A 23,290-nucleotide genomic window follows, 5' to 3' on the forward strand; every position below is an offset into this window, starting at 1 on the left:
AGAGGGCTGTGTAGACACGGCCGATATCATGTGTGTTAACTGCACATACTTAACTGGACGTTCCAGAAGTATGCTTATTGTGGATTTAATGTCTGTAGGTTTTCAATTGCCGCCTGATAGACCATAACCTGGCATTGGGTTACTGCACAATTTTGCCCAAGGAAGATACGTTTGAAAAACTCTGGAATATCATAAACAACACAAGGCAAAATTACAACAAAATTCTGGTAAGTCTCTGGAAAGGCAGTATTCTCTCTCTCTCTCTAGCCGTGTCTACACGTGCACGCTACTTCGAAGTAGCGGCACTAACTTCGAAATAGCACCCGTCACGGCTACATGCGTCGGGCGCTATTGCGAAGTTAACTTCAACGTTAGGCGGCGAGACGTCGAAGTCGCTATCCTCATCAGGAGATGAAGATAGCGCCCTACTTCGACGTTCAACGTCGAAGTAGGGACCGTGTAGTCATTGCGCGTCCCGCAACTTCGAAATAGCGGGGTCCGCCATGGTGGCCATCAGCTGAGGGGTTGAGAGACGCGCTCTCTCTCAAGCCCCTGCGGGGCTCTATGGTCACCGTGGGCAGCAGCCCTTAGCCCAGGGCTTCTGGCTGCTGCTGCGGCAGCTGGGGATCCATGCTGCAGGCACAGGGTCTGCAACCAGTTGTCAGCTCTGTGGATCTTGTGTTTAGTGCAGCTGTGTCTGGGAGGGGCCCTTTAAGGGAGCGGCTTGCTGTTGAGTCCGCCCTGTGATCCTGTCTGCAGCTGTGCCTGGCACCCTTATTTCGATGTGTGCTACTTTGGCGTGTAGACGTTCCCTCGCAGCGCCTATTTCGATGTGGTGCTGCGCAACGTCGAAGTTGAACATCGACATTGCCAGCCCTGGAGGACGTGTAGACGTTATTCATCGAAATAGCCTATTTCGATGTCCCTACATCGAAATAAGCTATTTCGATGTAGGCTTCACGTGTAGACGTAGCCTCTGTGAGAGAGAGATAAGAAAATTATTATTCAGTATAATAAAGTGCAGCTTGAAGATGTTAACTATATAGTATAGCAATTCATTAGAGTTAACCTCACTAAGGTTTAAAAGTGCTTTGGAGAAATTTTGAAGTAATCTTGCCCCTGGAGTAATTTGAAGGGGGGAAAAAAATTTTCAGGCAATAATTTAAAGAATGGAATGGGCCTTCAGGAAAAAGGTAGTCGGTTTTGGTTGTTTCTTTTACAATTATGTTTTAGGTGTTTCTGGTAACATCTCATTCTATCTGAACACTGTTCTTAATGTAAAGAAGGATTATTGTTCTTTCCTGAGCTATCAATTTCTGTCTTCATTGTTGCCAAGAAAATCCTATTGAATGCTTTTCCGGGAATAGACAGTAACATGATGCCCCTCCAGTTCTTGCATTCCTTCAGGTTGCCTTTCTTTGGAAAGCTTGATAAGGTAGCCATGTTTCCAGTCTTGTGGGATCTCTTCAGTGTCACAAATTTTCCCAAATAGATTATACATCATGTTGACTGATGTCTCACTATCTGCTTTGACTGCTTCTGCGGGGATGTTGTGTGGACCAGGTGCTTTTCGGCTTTGTTTGTTTATGTCAGCATAACCTATATTACATGGAACGTCCCAGCCTGGGGGCAGTAGGAGAAGAAAGTGTAGTCCTTGGGAGGTGCCATAATGATGGCCACTGGTAATAATGAGGAAAATGAAGGCTAACACCTCAGATTGTCCTAGAGGGAATGGTGTGAGTATATGGTATGGAAATATACATGTATATTCCCTGTCTCATTAGGGTCTTTGTGACAGTGCTAAATGTATTAATAAACTATATTTGTAAATATACAAGCATTCCTATAGTGTGAGTGTTGCAACTGTGCATCTCACGGTTCTCAATCACACATTTTTTCTTTTCAAGGGAGTAGCTCTGGTTGGAGCACAGCTTGCTAGTCACTATGGTGAACCAGGAAGGAGACAAAAGTTCGGGGAATTAATTACTGATGCAGAATGGGGTATTCAACTTAGTAAACTTGGTGTGAGTATACTTTTTAAATGTTTCAATTGGTTACAGTCTTAATGTAAAGTGCCCATGTGACTTTATATTGGAATTTTTCATATTTGTTGGTGCTCACTTAAGAGCAGTTTCTTGGCAAATATATATATTTGATATACTGCTTTTTATGGACACACGTCACTCAGGATGTGCACTGAACTTAATTTATGGTAAATTTACTACTTTGAAGGAGCCATACAAGAATATTGCTTAAATACTTTGCAGAATGGGGCCCAGAGTAGTGAGACTGTGGCACCACTTCCCACTGGAGCTCAAACAAACATCCCTATTGTAATGGTTAAATATCTCTGTTAACATTCCAGAAGTTAATGGCTGGAATAGAAGCGTGCAAATGAGTAGTGCCAAGCATATTGAGAATAATTCCTTGATTGTGAAAGAATATTTGACGCACCATTGTGAGACTACGCCTTTTTTTTTGTATCTGCAGATTTCTTTCCAGACTGTGTTTAGGCAGCCCTCAGTAAGAAAAAAGGAACTCATAGGGACCCTGGTACAGAATCCAAATGTAGACACAGACCTTATATTGAAATATTGCAGGTAATATCTGAAGGAAATCAGTGTTCTGTTGTTGCTGCCATAAATAATGTAAGGAATTCTGTTTCAGTTTAAATATCAGCTGTTTATGAATACACTTTGAAAAACAAAAATGTCTACCCACCTTCAAAAATGCAGTACAGGTAATCAGGCTCTTGTGTGAATTTATTCATAAGGAAATCCACACATTAAACATATCTATTTAAAGTGAATATACAGTAAGCTCTTTCATATCTGGCAGCCCTGGGACTGGGAAGTTGTTGGATAGCCAAATATTCTGGATAATAGAGATGTATACCTACCAACTAAAGAAAAACAAGATTAGATATTAAGAAAGAAACAAAAAAATGTATGCAGAGTACTTTATTTACCAATAACAGTAGTATTGTACACTGTAAACTTATTGTATTTGCTATATTCCTTTGTATTTACTTTCATTATACTGTGTTTATGGAAAATGTAACTAAAATTTATGTATGGTGAAAATGCTGGTTATTTGAGAGTTCCAGATGACAGACTGTTGGATATGAAAGAGTTTACTGTATTTTCTCCCTTTTCAGAACAAAAGAGCAGGCCAGTAGCACTTTAAAGACTAACAAAATAATTTATTAGGTGGTGAGTGTTTGTGGGATAGTGGGTCTATCCCACAAAAGCTCACCACCTAATAAATTATTTTGTTAGCCTTTAAAGTGCTACCAGACTGCTTTTGTGTTTTAATAGCATATAGACTAACACAGCTTATCTCTCTGTTACTACTCCCTTTTCAGAACTTTCATGTTGGACAGTGATGCAGCACTGCAGCTTTGCATTGAAGCACTCCTTCTTCAGAATGCTAATGCAAACAAAGTTGAAGGAGACTCTGCAGGAGATATTGGGAAGCAGCCTCATTCCACGTTGCTGGCCAAATCTGTAAAAATAATTCCTTTACTGAAAAGCACAAAAGATCTAGTCATTAGCCTGAGTGGAATACTGCACAAGGTAAAACAGTTACAAAGCTTGCATATCGCTTCAAACGCTGCTTTCGTAGCTGTCCTCTCATTCTGATGAAAACAGCTATCTTTTATTAGATCGCTGTAAAGAGTCTTAAGAACTGTATTTAGATATGTCGCTTTATTTTATTAAGAAATTAAACGAACAAAACAATAAAGGGCAGTAATAATGTGTTGGTCAGTGTTTTTCTCTTTTTCTCTACACCTCCACTGATTGAAAATAAAACCAAAAAAAAAAACCCAAAAACCCCAAGAAATGCCTCAATTTTCCATTTAAAATATACATCTGCTTGAGTGCATCATGGGAGCTTGTTTCCTTTCTGTTTGTTCATTACTGACCTAATTTGGCCTCTCTGCAATCCCAGGATAACTTTGCAAGGTTTTAAGTTATTATACAAGTCGTTACCTAACTTTCTAGATTGGATGTAATAAATGCCAGAAGTAAATAAGAATCATTCTGGTTCTTCATCATGCCTATCTACCTGAAAATAAAATTTAAAAAAACAAGAAGACTGAACATGTATCAGTTCTTTTCTTGTTTTGTTTCTTGAAACAGCTTGATCCATATGATTATGAAACGATAGAAAATGTGCTAAGGGTGATACAAAGAGCTGATGAAAGTAACACAAGTATCCACCTTAATCAGGTACTATTAAAAATAAGATTTTTTTTTTAAATACAGTTTCTAGCTCAAACTTTGTTTATTTGCACTGTTTTAAACTAATGAAAACATAGATGGAGTAACACAAGATTCTAACTCCACTGGCATCATTTGGCGTTGCACATTTGTACAGACAGCAAAATAATTCATCTAAATAGAGAAGTGTAGTTGTTTCTCGGAAAAGCCTCACAAAGGGAGAGTGGGTGGAAACTACAGCTATAGAGTAATCCTTGCAAAAATATACCCAAAACTTGTGGGCAGATATGGAGACAGTTTTTCACTCCAGAAAAATAAAGTAGTTGTCTAACTTTTCTTCATGTTCTGGTCTTATAGGCTCTGGGTTTATTGAAACACCTGGAATCCTATAAAAGAACTTCCCCTCCTGTGGATCTGGAACACCAATACATTTTGGAGCATGCGATTTCCCTGTCTCCAGCTGCAAAAACCAGGCTGCCTTTTCATTTGATATTCTTTAGAACCACACAGTGTTTCTGGAGTATTATATGTATGATCAGTATTTCAGCTATTAGTGTATATGTATTGGCCTCCTCGTTGTGCTGTCTTATTTACATGTGTACAATCTTGTATTTATTCTTCCTACACCCAGTATTTTTGCCTCCATTTTTTAGAGAGGGAAACTATAGCACAGAGAAAGTAAGGGTCATTTGACTGCAGTGGATCTGACAGTTTTATACCATCTGAGGACCTGCCAAGTCCTATCCAAAGTTACGCAGGGAGTCGATAGGGGAGGAGGGGTTTTACATCCTAACCAGAGAACCATTCTTCTTGTCATCAGTAGAGTCCTACATTTAGCAGTAAACTGAAATTACTTCATTTCTTAGGAGAAAAATTATACCGTGACAGTGTGACTCTTCCTAGATCATTGTCTGATTTCCTTACAGCTGCAGAGCTTAGCGAGGAATCCTTCTCAACTCTTCTGTTGATTTCCAAACTAATGAAGGTAAGGCTGTGCCTCTGTCTAGGGAAATTTTTATTTCAGAATCATTCAGTCTTTTCCTTGGGAGAAAAATGCATATTTTTCCTTTTTTTATGTCTTTGACTCACTATAAACACTGCATCTGATAATCTTCTAGGTTTCACTGGATACCCTGTATGTGTCTGCAGCCAGGCATGTCTTCGAAAAGAAATTGAAGCCAAAAGTATTTGAACGGGCAAAAGCTGGATGTTCATCAGCAATTAACAAAGAAACTACTAAAACTGTGCAAACCATTCAATCCTACCTGTTATCTATAGTTAACCCAGAATGGGCTGTAGCTATCGCTCACAAGATTACACAAGAAATTCCAACAGGTATGGTGCTCATGCATTTGAGGTAGGGGAGTTGGTTTTAGGGTTTTTTGGTTGGAGACTGGTGGTGGTGGTGGAGAGCTGGGCAACTTTCTAGTTTTGCTTCTGTGTAGCATTTTTGAAGACTAACATACCTCTGGCCTTGCCAGGGAAGCTGCCATTTTTGTTCCTAAACCTAGTTTGGGCAAAATGGAAAGATGCCAGTTACACTTCCACCTATAAGTCAGTGTTCTTTTTGTTTCTTTTTAAATCTGTTATTGTTTAATGGATATTTACATTGTTGTGCCATAACTTTGCGTGGCATTTCAAAGTGGTTTTGGTTTTGTTTCAACCATGTTTCAAACCGGTCAGAATGTGACTGGCCCTACTGAAAGAAATAAATCTGGTGCCCTATGCCAGAACGGGTGAACTCATTTGGTCAACTGAGAGGGCAGACAACACCTGGCAGTTGCAAAGGATCAGGGAGAGATCTAGTGAGGGAAAGTCTCTAATGGAAGTCAGGAGAGGGAATCCTCATTAGTCCATGGAGACTGGTTCAGACAAAGGACAAGAATGCTACCAAAACACTGTGAAAGGTCCCAGAAGGAAGCAGAAAGCATTTCCTGGGGGAAAGGCTGAAGGCAGGAAAGCAGCAAGAGGGATTTGTTGGCTGGTTGGCACCCCTCAACCTGGAAAGCCAAGGGAGCAGTGAGGGACCCTACCTCTGCAGGGCTGGAGAGCTGGACAGAGGATCCATGATCCATGAAAGGGCCAGATGTATGAGAGATGCTCTTCTGGTAAAGACGATTTCCCCAGCAGAGCACCTGTGAGGATTCCTACAGGGAGAAACAGGGTTGTACCCTTTTTAGAAGGGCAACACTGGCTGTCTTGAAAGTTGGAAGGAAGAGGATGAACAAGATCACCTAGGGGTGGCAGAAGACACCAGGTTTTCACACAGATGCTTCCCAGAAGGGATATTGTGAGAATTCCTGCTGGATAGAGTGGGAGTATACGCTAGCTGAAAGGACTGGTGTGGCTGTCCCAGTATAAAGAAGGGTAACTTCTAGAAGTGTGGGTTGGTGAGTGAGAGAGAGTGGGACTCTGTATCTGTGTACTGTTCAGACTATGCTGGGGAATGACTAGGGAGAAATGGATCACTGAGAATTGGTGTTCCCTCTAATTTTTTCCATCCATGGGCAGACTAAATTTTGTTGTGTGCACCAACAGGTGCAGGTGTGCACCACAAATAGAAACATGATATGGGTGGCTGTGGGTGCTCTGCTAATCATCTAGGTGGCAACTGAATCTCTCCTGGGTGTCCATCCAAGCACTCAATTTACAGGAAACACTGCTGGGAATGGTCAGTCTCCAGCAAGTCTTGGGACTTGGCACTGAGACTCCAGATAAAAAAGAATAGGAGTAGCCTGCTAAGAAAGAGAGGCCTAGGCTCTCCAGACACAAATGCCTAGGAAGAGGAACATTTTTTGGGGGACACAAATTTGGGACTAAGAGGTGTGTTTGGTTTTAGTTTATTTTCTGTAAATAAACACAAGCTCCAGAGAGGAGTAGTTTGCCCCCCGGAAAAAGTAATATATAAGAGACCCTGAAGGAGGAAACAGAGGCAGGATGCTGTAGTGTGATCTCTGACCCTATGGCTATGTCTACATAAGAAGCCTCTGTCTACCAGAAGTCACTGTCAAAAGGGGTTTCTTGGCAAAGCTTCTCTTGACAGATTGTGTCTACACATAAAAGCAGATTGAAAGAGCAATCTGCTCTGTTGGCAGAAAGCAGCCAGACTGCCTGGCCCTCTGTCGACAGAACAGCTGACCGGAAGTTCTACAAACAGGGCTGCCTGGAGAACCAGAAGTCCTGTCTGTTGACAAAAGGTTCCCAGAGTGTCAACATGGCTGTTTTTTCGACAGAATACTGTCGAGAGAGGTGTTATACCTGAACAAAGCATATTTTGCATATAGACGCTATGCAGTTTTTTCCTGAAAAAAGCCCAGTTTTGCTGAGAAAATCCTCTCATGTAGATGTAGCCTAAGAGTCCTCAACATAAATGAGACTAGACAAAGAAAAGGGGTAGAGAGAAAAAAGGGAGAGGTGTCTAATGTTAGTATTGGGCAAATTAGTTGAAACTATGAGGTATAATAAAGAACAGAATTGTCAGACATATATGGATGAGTAGAATTTCTTGGGGGGAGGAAAATCAACATGGTTTCTGTTAAAGGGAAATCATGCCTCTCTATTCTAGTAGAATTCTGTGAAGAACGTGGACAAAGGGGATCCAGTGGATATAGTGTTCTTAGATTTCTAGAAAGCCTTTGACAAGGGACCTTCTCCAAAAGCTCTTAAGTAAAGTAAGCTGTCATGGGATAAGAAGGAAGGGCCTTTCATGGATTGATAACTGTTTAAAAGAAAGGAAACAAAGGGTAGGAATAAATTATCAGTTTTCAGAATGGAGAGGAGTGGTGTCCCGCACAGATCTTTAGTGGGACTAATCCTATTCAACATTCATAAATGATTTTGAGAAAGGAGTAAAGAGTGAGATGGTAAAATTTGCAGTTGATACAAAACTGTTCAAGATAGTTAAGTCCAAAGCATACTGTGAAGGGCTCCAAAAGGATCTGACAAAACCAGGTGACGAGGCAACAAAATGGTAGATGAATTTTAATGTTGATAAATGCAAAGTAATGGATATTGGAAAACATAATCCCAAATATACATACAAAATGATGGGGACTAAGTTAATTATTACCACCTCAGAGAGATCTTGGAGTCTTTGTGGGTAGTTCTCTGAAAACATCTATTCAATGTGCAGCAGCAGTTAAAAAAGCAAATAGAATGTTAGGAATCCTAAAAAAAAAAAAAAAAAAAGGGGGGGATCTAGAGTAAGTCAGAGAATATCTTTGCCATTTTACACATTTGTGGTACGCCCACATCCTGCATACTGTGTACAGATGTGGTTGCCTCAGCTCAAAAAAGATATTTTGGCATTGGAAAAAGTTCATAAAAGGGCAACAAAAATTATCAGAGGGTTGGATGACTGCTATATGAGGAGTGATCAAAGGAGTGGGACTTTTCATTTTAGAATAGAGGAGACTAAGGGGACGTGTATGATAGACATCTATCAAATCATTGGCTGGTGTGAGGATGTGAATAAAGAAAAATTATTTACTTGTTCTCATAACACACGAACTTTGAGGGAGGGTGACCAAATGAAATTAATAGGTAGCAAGTTTAAAAAAAAAAAAAAAGTATTCACACATCGTATAGTCAAATTGTGGAACTCTTTGCCAGATGATGTTGTGAAGACCCGGACTTTAACAGGTTTCTTATCAGTGAGAATTGTCACATGTGATTCACTTTTTGATATTTTGGAGTCAAAACTGAATGGCACATGAAGTGGAAATTAGTGATGGAAAGCAAAGTGAAAAGTTACACACTGAGATGAGTTACAGACTTAGCTTGCTACTAAATATGTGTTAGGTTCAGGTCGTTCCCATGATTTAAACAAGTATAATGCTAAAAAACTATCTTTGTCTGTTTTGTTTTTTCTTTTTAAGGTCCTGACCAGATTCAGGCATTGAAATTCTGTCTCTATTTAGCTGAGAAATGGCTAACGAATACTACAGCCAAGGTAATGACACCAGATCCATGGGATATAGCAAATATATGGAGATGATAAAGTGTATTTTTTTGATTTTTGTTGTAGTTTGGATTATAGAGCATTGATATCACACCAAATACTTTTTTTCACTAAATTAAAAAAACTCACAATATAACCCTTTTATATGAAAAAGTGTACCTATGGAAAGTGACTGGAAAATGGCATTACAATAGAATTACTCAACAGAACTACTAATTTGGTTCCACTTCCAGAACGTTTACTGCTGATAGATATTTTCTATCATGTACCTCTTTAATACAGCTCTCAGATTTTAGGGTGAGTTTCTGGCCTGGTAGTTGAGGACTGGGAGTGGGGGGGAACTTGCTGTGGAGTCACTGAGGCACGATGAACATAAAACATCACAATGATGGGTTTTTGTTTTTTTTGTTTTGTCTTTTTTTGGAGATTCACAACTCTGATTTGGAGCCACTGTTAAATAGGTTTATTATGGGTGCTAGACTTTTAGCTGAACCCAAATTTTCTTCAACTTTGTCCAAACCCTTTCCCATAAAGTTTATTTACTTTACATATAGAAATAATACTTTTGCTGGCTCTTCCACAGTGCTCATTTTTATCAAGTGAGATTGGTAATGAATAATAAGATCTTTGCACATAAAGGTCTAAAATATCAGATATAAAACTCCCCAAGCAATAGACTTAACACAGTTGTTTAAATGTTCAGCTGTTGCATCAAACTGAATATTATCATGAGTAATCAATTTTCTTTATTCCTCTAAATGGAAAGAAGTTTATTTTGTATTACAAATGTCACTATTTTGATAAAGGATGAATCGCATGAAAAAGCTGAAGTATTGCTGAAGAAGTTACGTGTGCAGTACCAAAGATCAGCCACAGAAACTGTGCTAATAACCCACAAATTAAATACTGCAGAACATTTGAAACTTACTGGCAAGCCAGCAAATCTTATTGTTTTACTCTATGAACACAGCAGCATAAACCAACGGATTCAGAATCCAACTGGCAGAGATTATCCAGGTTAGTAAATTTTCTCTGGATTTCTGAGGGGGGAAAAATAGATCTAATTCATAAATGAATCTTGCCAAGAATTTCTAAAATAAATTTGCATTTTCCATATATGTAGATATTCATGCAGCAGCTAAGGAAATAGCAGAAATTAACAACTTGGATATGAATAAAATCTGGGATAAACTGCTAGAAAAATGGCTGTGTCCAAATGTGTCACCAGATGAAGTAAGTAAGAGAATTCTTGAGGGAAATGAGCTTTATATTTTGTAGAAAACCATTGCACTCATCTGCTCACAAACCAGGGATGTGAGCATTGAGAAGACAGAGCTATGAAGATGTATCTAAAATGATTCAGGCTTTCAGCCAATTTCATTTCAATCTATTATGCCTTATTAAAACAGTTTGAAATGGCTTTGCTTGTACTCTGTAGTGATTGTGACCATCATTCTCTGGTCTGGCTGTTTCTTTTGTGCAGATTCCTGGAAAGGTAGGGTCTGGTAAATATGATTATGCACCTGTGTGCTTAGAGCTGGCTGAGAGGGTGATTCAGCTCCCAGTGCAAGATAGAGCAGAGTTGAGGTTCATTGTCCAATATTTTGTTGGGTGTGTTTTATCCCAAACAAATAAGTGGAAAAAGAATGGTGGAGTCTTAGCTTCACCTCCATGTTCCCAACACACCAGTCAGCAGGGTGGGAAGTAATTAGAATATAATGAAGGACTGGCTTATATTACAGCATAAGAGGGTGTTAGCCGGTGGCCGGGTAATGTGCGGTGAGGTGCTCCCCTGCTTATGGATGCACCAGCAGGACAGACAGACAGACAGACAAACAACATTAAACAAAACTCCATGACATATACACATACACCACAACATAAATGTTTGCATAACTACACTTTGTAACACAAAGAGTTAAGAACTTGAACTAAAGCTTTCAGAGTTGGGCAGTTTCTTCAAGGTCTTACAATCTGGGCTTTTGTCCAAGGAGCTGTTTCTAACAGCCAGATACAACTGCTCCAATATTCCTTTTTCCTTTTTAGTTTACAAGCAGTTCTCTGCTTACAGAGCTGCAACCATAATTCCTCTGATTGTCCCCAGTTCTTTTCCAACATTTCCTTGTCCAACTTAGGGTCACCCCATCCTTCCCAGGTGAATTCCTTCTCTATGTTGGGGAAATCCATGTTTATCGTGACTGGTTTCATTTTGTCACTGCGGTACAGCCTGTGTCACAACCCTGCTCGCTGCGCCAATTCTGTTAGCCGGTGGCCGAGTAATGTGCGGTGAGGTATTCCCCTGGGTCCTAAACAACCCAGTTTTTTTACTGTTAGAGCAGGGAGCTCTAGCACTCTCACCTATGGCCAGGCTGTGGTAACCAAACGGTTAAAGTTTTTTGTTGTGCCGGCTGTGTTGCAGTGACAAAAGGGTTAACAGCAGAGTCAGGCTCAGAGCTTAACTAGTTACACGTTTATTAAGCTACAGTTATAAGCGTGTGGTTACAAAAGGCTATTGTTTACTTCTTATATGCTAGCAAAGTACAGGTGTTAACAAGTTACGTTACAATCCAATACAAAGATATCTGTTACCATCTAACACAATGATATCTTGATACAATGACATCTAGTTACAGAGCTCTAATTCTTTAGCTGTGCACAAAAAAAAAGTCGGAGACCTAGTATGGGTGTATCTTACCCTCTCTGCGTCTCTCGATACCAGCGTAGCCAAGCCAGATCAGTCACTCAATTCCGTGGAAAGACAAATACGAGGTTGGGCGTCCCCAGTTGTGGACCTCGGAAGGCAATCACCTGACCCGACCAGCAGGTAGTTGGTGGAATGCACTCAGAGTTCTGCTGGGCCCACCTTTTATACCCCTTTTAGGTTACATATTCTCTTTCTTATCTATGGTGCCAGATCACACTGGTCTGTCTTTTGTGACGCCAGTTTGTTACAAGGGCATTTCTTACTTAATTTGCACTTGTAAGACAGGAGATAAGCAATTTGAGAGTACAGGCCAAACTGTCAACGGGGGGGGACCCTCAAGAAATCACCCCAGCTGGCATTGATGGATATGATGCGCACACACACAACCACCCCAGAAGGGGAAGTCCCCCGCCCACACAAAAAGAATGTCCTGTATGCTCAAATTGCTTATCTGCTGTCTTACAAGTGCAAATTAAGTAAGAAATGCCCTTGTAACAAACTGGCGTCACAAAAGACAGACCAGTGTGATCTGGCACCATAGATAAGAAAGAGAATATGTAACCTAAAAGGGGTATAAAAGGTGGGCCCAGCAGAACTCTAACTTTGAGTTCATTCCACCAACTACCTGCTGGTCGGGTCAGGTGATTGCCTTCCGAGGTCCACAACTGGGGATGCCCAACCTCGTATTTGTCTTTCCGCGGAATTGAGTGACCGATCCGGCTTGGCTACGCTGGTATCAAGAGATGCAGAGAGGGTAAGATACACCCATGCTAGGTCTCCGACTTTTTTTTGTGCACAGCTAAAGAATTAGAGCTCTGTAACTAGATGTCATTGTATCAAGATATCATTGTGTTAGATGGTAACAGATATCTTTTGTATTGGATTGTAACATAACTTGTTAACACCTGTACTTTGCTAGCATATAAGAAGTAAACAATAGCCTTTTGTAACCACACGCTTATAACTGTAGCTTAATAAACGTGTAACTAGTTAAGCTCTGAGCCTGACTCTGCTGTTAACCCTTTTGTCACTGCAACACAGCCGGCACAACAAAAAGAACTTTAACCGTTTGGTTACCACAGCCTGGCCATAGGTGAGAGTGCTAGAGCTCCCCGCTCTAACAGTAAAAAAACTGGGTTGTTTAGGACCCAGGGGAATACCTTACCGCACATTACCCGGCCACCGGCTAACAGAGGGTAATATAAGAGGAATTGTGACAGTTAAAAACTTATTTCCAGTGCTGCTTCTGAGGTGGCTTAATTATGCACAGCCTCTTACGCATGATTTGAGTAAAGACTTGATCTAGCCCTCAAATATTTTTTTCTCCCTCAAAACCTACAAGTTCAAATAATTCCTTAATTACTTTTATCCACTCCTGTTCTACAGAAAACTGAAATCTTTGGGGATGTACAGGAAGATGAAGAACTCAGGAGGTATTTTCATTTTCCTGATATAAATTGCTAATTTTACATTTCAGTGACTTTTGGCTTCCAAGCAGATAAAAGGCAATACTGCAGCCTCCAATTAGGCAAAGCTACCATTGGCTATAAAGGCCCATAGTATTCTTTGTTTTCGAACCTGATCCTGTTACCCTGCCAAACATCCAGGTGGATGCTATAGATTAATTGATGATAATGCCTGGAAATCTGTATATTAGACTTGGCTCAACAGATGTCACATTCATTATAGCTACTTCATGACAAGTTACAGGTGTTAGACTGTTAACTTTTTAAAACCCGCTCAAAACTAATTTGTAAGTTTACTACATGGTAGAAAATTGGAGTTGGGGGGTCATTCAATAAAGACCTGGGAAATGGAACAGCACTATATTGCATATATTAGATTATCTCATCTATATTTTTTTCTGGACATAAGGCTTGAATTTTCAAATGCTTATTTTCTCAGATGTTCCCATACTTAATGAGATTAATGTGAGATTAATTGCTGTGTGAAAGTAAACATTGACATAAATGGGCCCGTAGTTGTGGTATCATGTACAGTAAACTTTTTCATATTCAGCATTCTATTATCCAGAACTCCAAAATAACTAAAATTTACTTATGGTTGAAATGCTAGTTAAGTTTTCCTTAAATAGAGTACAGTAAACCCTTGAAATATGCGGCTTCAAGTTGCGCATAAATAACTTTAACACAAGTTGTTCTGTGGCCCATTCCCCCTGCCTTCCGTGGTGGGCTGGTCTGTTTCCCGGCTCCTGCAAGCCCAGGGTAACTGGAAATCAGGCCCTCCCTCCGTCCCCCACAACTTGTGTAAAAATTTATAGTTAACGCAGGGGCTGCAAGAATGCAACCCCCACAACTCGAGGGTTTACTGTATAGTGAAAGTAAATACAAATAAATACCGCAAATACAGTATAAGTTGTTTCTTAATATCTAATCTTGTTTTTCTTTAGTGTTCTATGTTGCTAGGGATACCTCTCTATTATCCAGAATATTTTAAAATCTGGCAACCTCCCAGTCCCAGGGCAGCTGGATATGAAAGAGTTTACTGTTCTTTGTAGGACTGTTATCAAAAAAATATATACTTAGAATAAAATGGATATGCTGCGTTATAATACAAAGTCTATGCAACTCTACTTTTATTAAAAACATTTTTTCAGAGTTATATATCTACTTCAATCACGCCCAGTGGATTACAGCTCAAGATTGCTTTTTGCAATTACGACATCTGCCACATCTGTAAGTTTAGACCACTTTAACAAAACACTTAAAAGCTATTGCCAATTTTTATTATACGTTAGTAAATCTGTTTAAAGCAATTGGTATTATATATGAGGCTTGTAACTTGGTGTAACATATGCACATAAATTACTCAGATTTATACTTACTAATATTTCTTTTCCGATGTTAAGTCCTGACTTCATTGAAGTAAGCTGGAATGTTGCCATAAATTTGTTCATGGCCAGTAGTTCACCCTTGAACTCCAGGACTTTAAACTGTTGCTAATTAGTATTTGCCTTTTGGATGGTATCAGGACTAACTCTGAGAGCACTTGAAATAGGGAGGTTTATAGTGCTCTAAGATGTTGGATCATATTTTCTTAATGTGGGAGGTGAACGGAAACCCAACAGCTAAAACTATGGTGGTTACCTCTCCACTTTAACAGAATCAATTGTTCATGTAAATTAAAAATAAACAAAAAAAACCTCAGTACATCAGGCCTTGCTTATTAGCATTCTAAAATACTGGAAAATCAGATGGGCCTGGAATGTGGACAGATATTTTAACTGGACAACAAATTCTTACTGGTTGAAAGGAAGCCAGCCCACATTGTTCTGCACAACATCTGTGCCAGAGTCTGTGAATGTTAGGCAGCACATATGTTGTTTGAAAGAAAATATCATGCTTTGTTACTATTCAGCAAACAGGTTTTCTGTATCTTTTCTCTTTCAGCCTATTGGTGTGAACCAGTTGACATTTGCCCATAGAAGTAGAGCTCTCAAGTGTTTGATCTATTTGGCAGATGCAGAGACGATTGAATCACTCTTTAAGAAACCCATTGAGAAAGTAAAGTAAGCTGAATTTTTCTCTTCTTTGGAAATTTATTCCAATATTTAGTTCAGTTTCTTAGGACAAATTGTCTTGTTTTTTTATTTTTGAAGGGAAGACTATTGCTGTGTCTAGTTTCCCTTTTTCCTCCCCCCTTTTAAAACCTATTTTAAAATCACACACTCTACTTTTTTTATTGCTTTGTTTGGGGGGGGGCGGGGTTGCATGTATCATACTATACTGCATCATAGTCGTGCCCATATTTTACTCTGAAAGTGAGTGAGAAATTTCTATGATGTCTATGTCCAGGCATCAAGCCAATTTTAACTATTTTCTCTGTATAGGAGAGTTTTTACTGTAATACTTTAAGCATTTTCTTCTCACCATCTATGGGCCTTATGTTCAGAGTCCCTTCAGGAATCGTATCTTGCGTATACAACTTCTCCATCAGCACACACCAAAGTTAGGTGTCTTGGTATCAGATTTGCCTCTGCGGAAATATTTTGAGTACAGGTTGAACTGCTCTAATCTGGAACTCCCTCATCCAGCATGAGTTTAGTTAGCCAGACAGTCACTGTGGTCAAGTTTCCCATGGTCCCATAAAGTTTTATGTTTTATAGCTAGCAGTTCTAGCTCTTGGTGTTCTGAGCTGTTATTTAGTTGTAATTTACCCCAAATGTCTTCTAAGAGCCCAGAAAGCAATGGAAGTGTTGGTAATGTGCTAGGAAATATTGGCTTCCTGTCATCTGGCGTATTCTCTCATCTGGCACCCTCAGGACCTGACCAGTGCTGGATGAGAGAGGTTCAACTTGTAATGGTAATTCTTTTAAGGTATTATCCCATGCTCTCCAGCTCCTTTTGATAATTTGGATTGTGAGTGACTTTCATAATTAATCTAAGATAAGGACTTTTATCTGTAGCAAATTCATGTGTAGAATTCACAGTGCCATGTACCTACATGTCTCTCTGTAATTCTGATAATCTCTGTATGAGGTGAGATTCTAGTATAAGATTTATAGTAAGTTTTTAGTCACTAGAAAAATGTTGAGTCCAATAAACTTGTTTTCATAAGACCATAGTTGATAGTGGTACTGTTTTATTTTTAAACTAACAGTGCATTAAATTAGTTTGATCCTGAGCTTTAATCTAAGCTTTCAGAACTACATGGATTATAAAACAGCTGTCATTATAACCATCACAACTTCTTTTGTTTTTGCAGGTATCTTCTAAAATGCTTCATTTATCTGGCAGAGTTTGAAACACTGAATATTCCATACACCTATGAATCTTTTGACACGAGTCCTAAAGAAGGGATGATTAAGGGACTGTGGAAAAACCATAGCCATGAACCCACGGTATGATTTAAGAAGAGACAATAAATTGATTGTGAATGCGTGTAAATAATTGTACATTCTTGTGTATGTATATACATGCCTGTATACTGTGTACGTTTTGAACATTTTTAGGCTTTGGTTGCCTACTTGTGTTTTTGAAACAGCCTTGAATAATGTGCATAACTTCAGGGTAAAAACCTATTCTAATTCAGTGATACAAATATTGGAGGATCTCTCTCTCACTCACACACACACACACACACACACACAGGCTATGTCTACACTAGCCAAAAACTTCGAAATGGCCATGCAAATGGCCATTTCGAAGTTTACTAACGAAGCGCTGAAATACATATTCAGCGCTTCATTAGCATGCGGGTGGCTGCGGCACTTCGAAATTGACGCGGCTCACCGCCATGCAGCTCGTCCCGACAGGGTTACTTTTCGAAAGGACCCGTGTACTTCGAAGTCCCCTTGTTCCCATCTGTTCACAGGAATAAGGGGACTTCAAAGTAGGCGGGGTCCTTTCAAAAAGGAGCCCCCTCAGGATGAGCTGCACGGCAGCGAGCCGCGTCAATTTTGAAGTGCCATGGCCACCCACATGCTAATGAAGTGCTGAATATATATTTCAGTGCTTCATTAGTAAAATTCAAAATGGCCACTTCGAAGTTTTTTGGCTAGTGTAGACATGCTCCCCCCCACACCTTTTGATCAACTGTCAGTTAACTCATTATGCTAAATTGGTAATGGGGCTTAACCTATATCTTGTTTATACCAACATTTTTAATGTTTTGTTTTACAGCCAGTGATTTGTTACATTAAATTACCAGTACTGTATTTATAGCTTTAAAGAGCTGAGTTAATATGTATCTGAAGATAAGACAGAGAGACAAGTTTTGGGAAGAAATTAGAACATGTGCAGTGTATGTTCATGTCCTCTATTTTGTAGGAAAGTTTCAATGATGACACTTGTTTTTATACTAGTAAGATGGAAATGTTTAGATCTTCAGCAGAAACCCATAAAACATAGTGGAAAAAATATGGAAATATGAGAGCAAATGAGGTAAAAGAAGAAATACAAACACATCATATAAAATGTGTGTTCTTTAAATCATGTTAACATCCTCCTTGTTTTGTCAACTTTGGGGTTAGGTCTCAATCATAGCCTTTCAGAAGTCTGTATAAAATCACAAAATTCTCTAAAATAACCCTATCTAGAAAACTGCAGAGGATTCTGAGATAATATAGCTTAATGAAATAATTGATTCATTTTGTTTTTGCTTTAGGCTGCCAGACTGGTGACTGAACTTAGTTTAGAATATAAAGTATATGATCCTCAACTCTGGAGTGGCTTACTGCATAAACTACTTGGTTTCAATATGGTAAGGAACTTTTAGGTAATATTTGAAAGATGTGTGTTCTGTAGGAACATGAAAGTAATGCTCCTTTGGGGCAACTGTGTATGCAAGCAACTGCTAAACAAACACTAGTTTGATCAGCCCCCCGATTGCTGAATAGCGAGGTGTAAATCTACATGATGCAAGCAGGCTGCACTCCATAGTTTCCATGCAGACCCTGCTACTGTGATTTAAAAGTTCCTCAGTGCACTTTGTATGCTTTTTTTCAAAGTGGGCTATATCAGAGTGCACTAAGGCAGGGAAGAGCAAACTTTTTATGTCAAGCCCCACATTTTGTCCCTGCAAGGTCCCCCCGCCCCACAACCTGTTTAATGTTACCCAAACCAACTGGGGGGGGGGGGGGGACACACTTTCAGCATGAATAAGAAAATTATGTAAAATGTAAAAACTTTATTAATCGGCATAGAAGTGTGAATATACATACATAAAAAAGTAACATTTCAATGTTTTTAATGAGATGGATGTGCCTGAGAGCCAGCAGCCGATTATGCTGCTGCCCCCTTATGAAACTTCACACCACTTCCCAAGGGGACCCGCACCCCACTTTGCTCATCCCTGCACTAAGGATCTTAAGTGCACCATGCCAAGGGAAACACAGGTAGCCAAGCATCTAACATGCTGTAGATTTACATCTCAGCTTACTGCATAGCCTGTTTATATAAGCCAACCATGGGTTATTGCTTTTATCTGTGCTGTTGGCAGTGAGATTTTAGACTGCTTTAAGGGTCTTTGTATTTGTTTTTTAACCTACTGCCTGAAAACAAAGTAGATCTTAAATGATTCTGCTTATGAATGTTTGAAAATGACTCCTTTCAAAGGTAGGCATTCAAATCATATGTGATGATCGTAATGAGGAAAAGAATTTCAGTATTACTGTATTTTGTTACATCACCAGATACAGCCATATAACTGATAAAATGTTACAGTCAACTTATTGAGATGCAGGATACACTGATAACATTCATAATTTTGTAATATAAATTGTTAAAGTTCGCTTGGGTTGTCAAGTGAGGATCTTCAAATTCACACTTGAATGCCAACAGCATAAATATAATTTAATCTTGTAGGTTCTTGTGTAAATCTGTAAAATACTAACATTTTGTAATGGAATAATTCTTTTAGATTAATTATCTCAGAAAAGTTCTGATAGCACTTACTGGAGTTCCCTCATTATGGCAGGTATGTGACTCTCTTATGAATGAATGTATGTTGCTCCTCAATTCCTCATGTAAAATGATACTTACCTAACCTCTTTGTAAACAGTTTTGTCACCCTTGATGGAAAGTGCCAGACAGAAATGGCCTGTAACAAATGGTACCAAGTTTTATTGCCATGAGATATAATTGTTGTTGTTTGCTATGGTAGTTTTAAGCGTGTGTCTTGGTTTCCTTATTTTGAGGGAGCTGTAACTTGATGTAACGTTTATTTTGTATAGCTCAGTCCTGCAAGATCAGGAGGATGGTAAAGATTAAATTGGAGGTCTGACCCTTGACAATTCACATAGTGTCAAATACCATTGCCTCTTGGTGCCATGTGGCTTAAAAAGAAAAATACAGGACTTACGTCCTAGTCTCAGAAGGCAGACATTCATGAATCCACTGTTCAAAATCTTACAGTTTAAATTATGTATTACAGAACCTAATAATTAAATCAGTCCAAAGTTGATTGAAATTTTTTCAACTGTTTTCAAAATTCCATGTTCTGCTGGCTAGTGAATGTTATGGATGTTATTTTTAAAATATATTTACTTTCAACAGATTCCTAACTTTATTCGAGCTTGGAGAAGTGTAATTCTGGCACCATTTCTTGAAGGTAGGTTTAGTCTTAGCTCTCTGTCGTAGTTTTGGAGTAGCTGAGCTACTCTTTTTTTGGAAACGGAGTCCTATGGCACCTAACGATTAATAGATTTGAGCACAAGCTTTCATGTGCTGGAACCCAAATAAATCTGTTAGTCTTCAAGGTGCTGTAAGATTTCTCATCATAGTAATGTAATATTTCGCAGTAATGTATTTTAGTTAGCAATTTTTTTTCTTTTTGTCAGCTTCTTGTCCACCAAGTCCTAAGCAGTTAGAAGCATGCTGTGAATGTTTTGTGGTTTTACTGAGGTAAGTAATGTTGCATTCTGCTTGTGGGTGGATGCTGGAGATTCCCACCCCTCCTGCAACCCTTTGCATCTGGTAAAAAAGCTAAATCACTGTAAAGTGACTGACTGTAAAAGCGCTGGATTTGACAGGGGAAGATCTCTGTGGCGCAGGAACTAAGACAGCCCTCTACACCACATGTTTCTGGGGGACAGAGCCCAGAACATAGTCCCGTACAGATTCTGGGCAGCACTGCTATCTGTAGATAGCCAAGGACAGGTGCCAAGAGTTACCCATTCATGGTATCTATTTACATCACCACTTGTTCCAGACAGTGGAGAATACCAGAATCTGCACAATCCAAAGATCATATCCTGTCCTTTCCACAGGGCTCTTACATCCATGCTACCCTTTCAAGGTGCATCACAGAATCTCACTCTAAAAGTAGAAGTCATAACTATTTACAAAGCCTGAAGTGCATAAGAAACTTCCCTGTTCTGCTATCTTATATCACAAGGAAAGTGTTAAAATAGGATAGTCCATGTTGATTTATATTTTTAGACAATAACCACAGCATTTTAAAATATTAGTACTAATAATCACATATGGACAAAGGTAATCTGTTCAACACTGAGCTGTGTACACATAAATGGTTTGTTCTCTCTCATTTGCATCAGTTACATTCTAGTGAAGTCATGCAACTTTGCCAGTTAACTATAGAAATTTGAGATAATTTCAACAGAATAGTATCTAGCTCAGCGGTTCCCATCCTTTTCTAGATGGGGACCCATTTTGACAGTTCAGGAAGACTTTGCAAACCAAGGCAATTAAAATGGTGGTGGGGGAGGTTCTCCACTGGGAAAAATGCACTCCCACGCCCCAAGCCTTCAACCCTTCTTAGCCCCAAGCCACGCTCCCCCGCACCTAGCTCACATGAGCTCCGCACACAGCTGCTGCTGGTCCTTCTCCAGGCTGTTGCCACCTCCTCCGCATGGCTCCCTCCAGCCCAACTGCAGCGCAGACCATTCCCTGCCCAGCCGCTCTGAAATGGGACTCAGTTTCATTGGTTTAACAGCGAGATCCCTCCCTGCCAGCTGGTAAACCAATTAAATTGATTTCCATTTCAGCATGGAGGGGCAGGGACTGGAAGCTAGAGGAGTAAAGGTGGCAGCAGCGGGTGCCACAAATGGCTCCTTAAAGAGACAAGTGGCTTAGAGCCGCCCAGCTGGCAACCTTTAGAAAATCTAATGGCGACCCATTTGGGTTCTAACCCATAGGTTGGGAATCCCTGACGTAGCTCTTACAATAATTTTAAAAATCATTATGTTCACTTATGGAAGTGTGCTTGCTTAGGTTCAGTTGTATTCTGTCTTGTTTTTGTAAGTACCAGCTTGGCAGAAGATCCAATAGCACAGTGGTTCAACTTTTTTTTAAACCAGAGACCCTAAACTTAAATAGACAAACCTATAGAAACCTCATTGTTATTTTGTTGCTCATAATTTGTTTCCTTACATGACTTTAATAGTTATCAGAAAGTGCATCTGTCCCAAGAAAGCTCATCACCTAATAAATTATTTTGTTAGTCTTTAAACTGCTACATGACTGCTGGTGTGTTTTTTAAAATAAATATTACTGTAGAGCTGTGGAGTCCAACATGCCAGCATGCGGCTATTTGGCCAGTTGAGAGTAGCTAATTGGCGTGAACAATAAATATACAGTTAACCCTCGAAACGCGCAATTTTGCATTACGCTTAACTTGCATTAATGCAATTTAAGCATAACTCAAAATCACGCTCCCAGCCCTGGCTCAACCTCAGCCCCACTCACCACCCGCACACAGTTCTGATTCACCCCGTCAGTGCGGCTTCAGCTAAAACCCCCCATGCCTGGCTCTGGCTCACCACCCTTCACATACGGCCCCAAATCAAATCCCACATGGCTCAGCTCCAGCTCACCACCCGAGCATGGCTCTGGCTCACCACCGCCATTCGTGTGTCTAGCTCAAACCACCACCACCACCCCCGTGCAGCCGCAGCTTAACTCCACCTCCCCCTGCTACCAGACTTGATCCTCCCCCCAAACCCAGGACTTACCTTTCAAAAAGAGTTCCAGGTGCTCCTGCTGCTTCCCCAGCTGCAGAATGTGCATTCTGCCAGGGAGAAACACCCCCCCCACCCCCCCGACTTAAATGAAATTCAAGTTACACTAGGATGCTTGGGAACACAACTCTTGCGTAAATCGAGGCACTACTGTATTGTCAGAAAAATGTGGCTAGTTTGTAACTACTGCTTCAGAACTGGTTGGACACTGTAGCCATAAAGAAATTATTTGAACAGATCAACAAATTAAATACTGACAGTTTACCAGATACTAACGATAAATTACAGCATTGGTTGATGATACACGGGAGTCCGTGATGCAGGAGGCTTTATGTCCCCTGTCATGCATACATTGCTGCTCATAGGGACAAATCAGTTCACAGACTCCCTTGATTGTACTGGGAGGCCCTTCAGAGTCTGCAAAATGGGCCAGTAGCAGTACTTGCCTAAATAGATGGGCAGCACAAGAGGAATAGGAGATTCAAGCCACAATTCTAACTTAAAGCACCAGAATATGTATATATATTGGAGCCATATTCTAGGCAGAGCTGATAAAGCTGCTTAATTTACACACAGTTGTCTGGATCTGTGCCGTGCAGGTACCCATAGCTGTGCTGCTGATTTGAAGGTATATATCGTCTCCAAATCTGAAATAGTTGTGTGCGAGGATAAAGTTACAGAGCTCAGCCATCAGATGTGCTGTAGCATCATCAGGGATACTTTTCTGGACAGCATTTATTCCATCTTTGGGTGGGATGTTGGTATAGAGAGCCTCTACATCCATGGTGGCTAGGATAGTGTTTTCTGGTAGGTCATCAATGTCTTGCAGTTTTCTCAGGAAGTCAGTGGTGTCTTGGAGATAGCTGGGAGTGCTGGTGCCATAGGGTCTGAGGACAGAGTCCACATAACCAGACAGTCCTTCAGTGAGAGTGCCAATGCCCGAGATGATGGGGTGTCCAGGATTT

General features: G+C 40.0%; 1 protein-coding gene across 1 annotated transcript in view; it reads left to right on the forward strand.

Annotated features, from left to right (window-relative positions):
* KNTC1 (kinetochore associated 1) overlaps positions 1-23,290 on the forward strand; it is an 81,867-nt gene that overhangs the window by 50,439 nt on the left and 8,138 nt on the right. Inside the window, exons 41-59 of the mRNA XM_075012708.1 lie at positions 99-227; positions 1,908-2,024; positions 2,491-2,600; positions 3,365-3,575; positions 4,143-4,232; positions 4,581-4,752; positions 5,150-5,208; positions 5,342-5,558; positions 9,101-9,174; positions 9,990-10,200; positions 10,307-10,416; positions 13,274-13,320; positions 14,505-14,583; positions 15,298-15,416; positions 16,613-16,748; positions 18,014-18,109; positions 19,268-19,324; positions 19,903-19,957; positions 20,187-20,250. Coding sequence (XP_074868809.1) covers positions 99-227; positions 1,908-2,024; positions 2,491-2,600; positions 3,365-3,575; positions 4,143-4,232; positions 4,581-4,752; positions 5,150-5,208; positions 5,342-5,558; positions 9,101-9,174; positions 9,990-10,200; positions 10,307-10,416; positions 13,274-13,320; positions 14,505-14,583; positions 15,298-15,416; positions 16,613-16,748; positions 18,014-18,109; positions 19,268-19,324; positions 19,903-19,957; positions 20,187-20,250 — 2,153 coding nt within the window. The remainder of the gene's footprint in view (positions 1-98; positions 228-1,907; positions 2,025-2,490; positions 2,601-3,364; positions 3,576-4,142; positions 4,233-4,580; positions 4,753-5,149; positions 5,209-5,341; positions 5,559-9,100; positions 9,175-9,989; positions 10,201-10,306; positions 10,417-13,273; positions 13,321-14,504; positions 14,584-15,297; positions 15,417-16,612; positions 16,749-18,013; positions 18,110-19,267; positions 19,325-19,902; positions 19,958-20,186; positions 20,251-23,290) is intronic.

The sequence above is a fragment of the Carettochelys insculpta genome, chromosome 18, assembly GCF_033958435.1.
Source record: "Carettochelys insculpta isolate YL-2023 chromosome 18, ASM3395843v1, whole genome shotgun sequence".
Lineage (NCBI taxonomy): Eukaryota > Metazoa > Chordata > Testudines > Carettochelyidae > Carettochelys > Carettochelys insculpta.